General features: G+C 37.7%; 1 protein-coding gene across 7 annotated transcripts in view; it reads left to right on the top strand.

Annotated features, from left to right (window-relative positions):
• TRMT9B (tRNA methyltransferase 9B (putative)) overlaps positions 1–4560 on the top strand; it is a 116670-nt gene extending 112110 nt beyond the window's left edge. For all 7 annotated transcript variants that reach the window (XM_072861867.1, XM_072861865.1, XM_072861868.1 and 4 more), the window contains one exon: positions 1720–4560. In XM_072861867.1, coding sequence (XP_072717968.1) covers positions 1720–2756 — 1037 coding nt within the window. In that variant the 3' untranslated portion in view covers positions 2757–4560. The remainder of the gene's footprint in view (positions 1–1719) is intronic.
• The last annotated feature ends 2063 nt before the right edge of the window (positions 4561–6623 follow it).

A 6623-nucleotide genomic window follows, 5' to 3' on the forward strand; every position in this document is an offset into this window, starting at 1 on the left:
ATATTTCTGCAGAACCACCAGAGTGATTATATAATTTTAACCATGAAGAATATTTAACCCATTAAATGAATTGCTTAGATAGAGCTTGCACAGATTCTGTTGGTTGTTTGGCACTTCCTTCTGGTGAACTAAGCTCACATGCTTATACTCTCTCTGTGAGTTTTGATATTGTGTTGCAGGAGGTTCTGTGGTGATATATGGCTTAACTCCAGTATGAGGGAAAATATCAGCTCCTTTCCCCCCATCTTGTTAAAGAAATTGAAATAGTATTTTATATTTTTTTGCAAAGTTCAAGAAAATATTGACAAGAGTTAGGAGTAGCTGGAAATAAACACTGACCATACAGACTGGGGAGCTCTTCTCAAGAGTTTGCTGTCTTGTGTTCTCAGCTGCTTGTGAGGGCCTAGTTAATATCCACTGTCAAGAATGCTTTTCTTGGCTTGTGGTAAAAAAGCTACATTTTTTCCCCCTGGTAATTTAATCATTGTTTTGAATAAAGGTGGGGCTAGTTGGACATACTTTCCATAACTGCAGCGTTGAAATAACACTATTTCTACAAGTAGAATTGGCTACTGTCAAGCAGCACGTATAAACATAATCTAATTTTTATGAAGGTATGGAGATGTCTTCAGCTAAGAACATATGCCATTATTATATGTTGTTATATGGGTAGATTGAATGTTTTGCATGTAGAAGTGGCTGGCTCCAAGTCCACTTGAAATAAATTATGGAATCAGTCCTCTTTACGTCATTGATTTGAATGAAATCTAGGACTGATGATATATAGAACAACATGACCAACATGACCAATCTCAGTACAAGTTAATGTTTTTGAGAGTTTAGAGAGAAAATAGCTGACTTAGCTATTCTCTGCCTATTAAAATTGGTTCCTTCAGGTGAATAGGAAGATAGAAACAGTGTGGAAAACTGGAACCATAGCTTCATTTCACATTGCAGTGAAATTTGAAAATGTGGAAATTATCCTGGAAAGAAAATTCAAATATAGCGATCAATAGTTTTATTTTGAATTTGACTTTTTATTTTTTAACAGCATAACATAATGTAACAAAAAATAATCATTCTCAGACATGCAGTGTAGACTGAGATACTTCTCACTTTTTTTCTCCAAAACAATCTATAAAGGCAATACCTTTCTACAAAACTAAAGCAATGGAAAATACTTTCGTCTAAATTTTCTCACTAGCTCTTTTGAAACTGTACTGATATAAAAATACAGAGTATCTTTTTACTGATATTACATTTTTCTGTATTTGTTACATGGTGAAAAGATTTTCTGTTTTCAGTAAGATAAGTCAGAAAAGTGTCCCAAAACCTAAAGTCAACCTTAATATTACCTAACTCACCTAAAGGCCAGGCTTTTAAGTGAAAGCTAGTCATGCTACAATCTTTTATGGGGGATGTAGAGAAATAGAAACCTCCAGCTTATATGCCTGAGTTTTCTTGAATCTCTATTTTGAGATGAGATTAATTTCCTTCTTTGGGATTTTCCTATTTTTATCCATTGAACATAAATGTAAAAGAGATCATTCTGGGGTAAACTTGCACTGTGGTACCAATAAATTCAGCACTGCTGCTGACTTGCAGTGAGTGGTACTTGGGATATGGCAACTAAAATGACTAAACACGTAGAACAGGTTGAAGACAAAAATGCTATGTCCTTGCTAATATTCAATACATAATGCCTTTCCTTTTTCACAGTGATCCATCATTTCTCAACTAAACAAAGAAGAATCAAAGCAATAAAGGAAATGGCAAGGGTATTGATACCCGGAGGCCAGATGATGATTTATGTTTGGGCTATGGAACAAAAGAATCGTCGCTTTGAGAAGCAAGACGTATTTGTTCCTTGGAACAAGGCCTTGTGCTCACGGCATTTTTCAGAATCAAATCAATCTGGAGATAAGGGTGAGTTTGTGCATGCTGTGAAAAGCCAAGACATACACCCTGCACAGCTAGTCATCTCTGATTGCAGCTACCAAACCAATCTGCAGCCAGAAACCGATTCAAAACATTCCCACAGTACAGTCCATTGCTTATCCAGAGCCTGCTGCATGAAAATTTCTGAAGAAGAAAACAGATTTTACAGTGCTCTAGGAAGATCTTTCCGCTCATGGTTTTTCTCCAGATCCCTTGATGAATCAGCCCTTAGAAAGCAAACTGACAAAATGAAGCCTCTGAAGAATGAAGAAGAATGGGCAAACAGTACTGTACCCATTCAGCATTCGCGACACTGCAGTTTGGATTTGGGTCACCATGGAGCACTGTTAAAAGAACAAAGTTTGGATGATGATGATGTGTTCGTAGAAAGCCTGCCTCTCAAAAAACCAGAGTGGTCACCAGCCACAGATGCACTGAAGGGTTTAAGTTTAAATGGAGGACACCAAAGTGTAGCTCAGAGCAAGAGTGAAGAAGCTTCATTTATAAATGGCTCAGTGGAAGACCGGGACTACAGCTGCGGCTGTAATAAAGATGGTGCTGGTAAGTCTAATGCTAGCAAGATTTTCAAAAGAACTTCAACAACTGACTCCACTGACTCTGCATTGGATTCAGCAGTGTCTGTTGGGGACCAAACTGATGCCACGTTGGATACAAAAGCCTTCATGCGTTATTATCATGTTTTTCGGGAAGGGGAACTGTGCTCTCTGGTAGAAGAGAACGTGCCTGAGCTTCAGATACTTTCTTCCTGCTATGACCATGGAAACTGGTGCATTATTGCAGAGAAAAGAGGAACATAGCTGTAAAGAGAACAAAGCAGAATTCAGTGACTGAGGATTTTAAGCTGCTCCTTGTGTTCCTGTGATTGTGCAGTGTGACATGGAATTTGAATCTCATGTAGTCGTGTGCCATTCATTTCTGAGTTATTATCTCTCTACCTATTTAACTATCTAATGCAAGGTCTGTATATAGAAATGTAAGTGGTAAACAATATTTATGTTTTGTTAAACTTTTATGAAGTTAAAACTGGAGAGTTTTATATTGCTTTTAGCAAATAATTGTGTTTTTAAATATACTTTTCTATTGAAAAATAAAACCTTTTTATAAGACAAGGATCAGGGCATCTTTTATGAGAAATATCCTCTCAGTAGAAAGTTTAGGCTTTGTTCTTCAAACATGGAAAATGTGTCACGTTACTCCCTGTTCTTGAAGTCCTATAAATAGAGACATAGGCACATTTAAAAACATACTTGACTGTGTACTGCTAGAGTGCATGCTGCAGAACTGGGAGCAAGCATGGTCCCAGTGCTACTTAGTTTGGAGTAGAGTTGTTAATGGGTAAAAACTATGTGCAAAATAAGCTCTGCATATTCTGTCATTTGAGGTTTGTATTTGGGAGCAAATGACAGAACAAATTTTTAACAGTAATTTTGACTTTTGTTTTAAAAAGAATTTAATTTGTCTCAGGTGCAGGTTAAGTTTTATATGTTAGCTCTCACAAATACTTTATCTTAATTTCCTTTGCTGTAGTTTTTCATTGGTTATGTGTATATAGAAGTCAGAGGGATTCATGAGAGTATCAGTATTATGTAAAGGTTACAAAATATCAAATATTTGAGGTACATATATCTTTTTGATAAGCCTGGGAAGCTAAGATAAAATTAATAAAATTCCAGTGCATATCTGGTAAGCTGTTGTATTTGCTCTCCTCATTCACTGACATGAGAATATATATTAAATGCTGTGTTAAATAATATAGATAGGAAGAGGCTACAAGTCCAATTTGTATATAAAATACAAACTCCTGTCTTCTGCAGTTTAAATGACTCTTTTGAGACCTAAATGATAATAGATTGCTTAAACAACTTTCCCATTCCCTGTAAGACATAAACTTTGCTGAACATGGTGCCCCATCATCATCCAGTTGTACTAGATAGTAGCAGTTGCCCTTGTATAGTTCTTCACACCCAAATAATCTCACCCCTTTCAGTGGGAGACTTACGATGTGAAGTTACATGTGCTGTGGATAAAATCCACCTGGCTTCTGAAGATCAGTAGTGAAATTGTAATTGTTACCAACTGAAGCAGGGCCAGAGTGGGCTAATTGCCTTGTTAGCACAAAGTTACTCCATATTTAGGCTTTATTTACAGTCAGTGGTTTTAGTGTAGGGCACATCTTCAGCTGGTGTGATTTCATGACCTTTAATGGAGCTGTACAGATTCACCCCAGAGATCAACCCTTTTGATACAGCAGTTTTAGAGACCCACATAATTAGCATCTGCCCTATTAGTGAGCAAATAACTTTGAATACAAAGCAACAGGAGTAAAATACCAAACTTTCCCAGTCTATGAGGTGTAAGTAGATGGATTTTGGGTTGTTCAGTAGAAAGCCCTGATGGTGCTGAGTATTTTTAAATATAGCTGCCCAGAAGTAATTGCCACATGGTAATGTATTATAAATTTATTTACTCGAGTGATGCCTGTAGAACAATCATCTTTGTCTTCCTCATAGTTTGGGATCCTTGTACTTTATCCTTCCTGGGTCTGTACCGTTTGCACTCCCCGCTGCCTTTTGAAAATAAAAGTGTGGTCAAAGAACCATACATCTGAGACTTCTGAAATATTATTCCACTCTAAATATTACTTTCAATTCAGCCTGGAGCCGCAGTTCTCAGACACTGGGTCTGAGCCATGCTTCAGAAAACTGGCAATATGCACTGCGTCGCTGGGTCCAGCTGCTCATGGCTGAGGGGCTGCTCCTGCTGCATCCTCCAGCTCCAGTTTTAGAAGCACAGTGCAAAAATGCCCATGCTGGCATATTGCAGAGACAGCGTGGATCATGCTGAGCTCCACACCTCATCTGCAACGTGCTCATGTCGGACCAGTGAGGCCTGCCTCATTTGTTGGGAATTTCTGGAGGAGCCTGAGGATTTTAGAAGAAAACTCAGTTGCTTCCAGATAAGATATGCCAGTGGATATTCAGCACCCCTGGAATCTGAGCCGTATTTAGGAAGGAGGTAGTTGATTATCATCCTATATCCAGTTTTGAAAGTTCATTCCTAAACTCCAGCCTGCAGAAACTCTATTACACATATATGACAGTATTTATAAAAACTTATGAATCTAAGCTGATAGCTTGGTTTACTTAACTGGGAGAAGGAGCATTATAATTTTGTTATCTGCACTTCTGCAGTCTATCTGTGGAGTATTCAGCATGTAGTCAAGCAGGCTGACGAAATTTGGGGTAAACTAAGAAAGGAAAGGCTTCCATTCTCTTTACAACAGAGACTTACTATCCTTGCAAGAGGCTGAATCTATGTTTCAGGCTCCTGTGAAAACTTCCTGCTCTATCAGCTGTATGAATAAGAGCTGTCACCTCAAAGCCACTGAGGTACTTTAAACAGCTTTTGTGTTTGTAGACTTTCCATGCATTGTTTGATTTGAGATTCTTGATTGGGGATGCTTTTCATGATTATTTATATCTGCATTGGATTTTCTCTTGCTTTGAGCCGATGCCATTAAGTTGCGTTACATACAAGTTTGGATTGTATTGTTATAAATTCCTGGGAGAAGGAGAGGGAAGGTTTAGTAAACTGCTTTCTTTTCAAATATTCAGTTATCCTCTGAGGACGTATAATCACCATGTAACATAATTTTTATAGACTGGGGATCAGTCAGCTGAGGTCATGAATGTGAGATCTGCAACAGCAAGCCTTTATTCCTGTATGCAGTCTCCCATCTATTTACGGAGGCTGCCTCGGTCTGTAACAGCTCTGTTATCTAAGAAGCCAGATTACCTCACTCAGAGCATGGTGAATGTCTCTCTTGATTGGTTTCTCATTTGATGAGGCCCATCTTAAGCAAAATATCATTTCCAGAAGAATCCATGTGATCCCAGTCTTTAATAGCTTACAGACATAGTTAATGTGCTCAGAGCAGTGTGTATACCATTGAAAAGTCTATAGTAAATGAATGAATAAGCAAATAAAACCCAGTTGTCCTTGCATGCTAAAACTCTCAGCAATGTCCAGACTGCAAGATCTGACCGTTACAAGGTAAAAGGCAAATGTGTTTGTTCTTATATTTCTTGTCTGACGAGTGGGCAATATTCTCACCCCAGTTATGCCGATAACAAACCTGCTTCTGACTGCAGGGGGCTAGGATTGGTCCTAAGCTGCTCATCTAGCTTTAAGTGTCACATGGAGAAGTCTAGATTACACGGGAAAGATGCCCTGTTTTTTTACAATTTACTTTACTAGTATCATTGTCAGTCTGAACTGGCTAAACAAAAGCTGCTACCTTATTAACTCTTACAGACTGTAATCCAAATGGACAATTGCAATAAAAAAGATACAATCGAACAGACTTATTTTTGAAGGACTAATACAATTGCAATCTTTGACAAATGATATTTTGTCTTTTTTTAACAGATGAAACTTTTTATATTAGAAGTGCAGAAGTATCATTTTTTTGGTACTAATGGTGACTAATTTACTTTCTTCCAAGCTTATGGTGTAGGAATTTTAAAAGCACAGGTGAGGAATGAAAGCTATAAATATTCTAGCAGATTTTTTTCTGGTACATATTTGTATACAAGTTATGTGCATAGTTTAAAATGCTGAGTGAAGAGCTGTGTATGTTGCACCAGCAGAATATTGTTAGTGAA

This window comes from Ciconia boyciana, chromosome 5 (genome assembly GCF_034638445.1).
Source record: "Ciconia boyciana chromosome 5, ASM3463844v1, whole genome shotgun sequence".
NCBI classification, from domain to species: Eukaryota; Metazoa; Chordata; class Aves; order Ciconiiformes; family Ciconiidae; genus Ciconia; species Ciconia boyciana.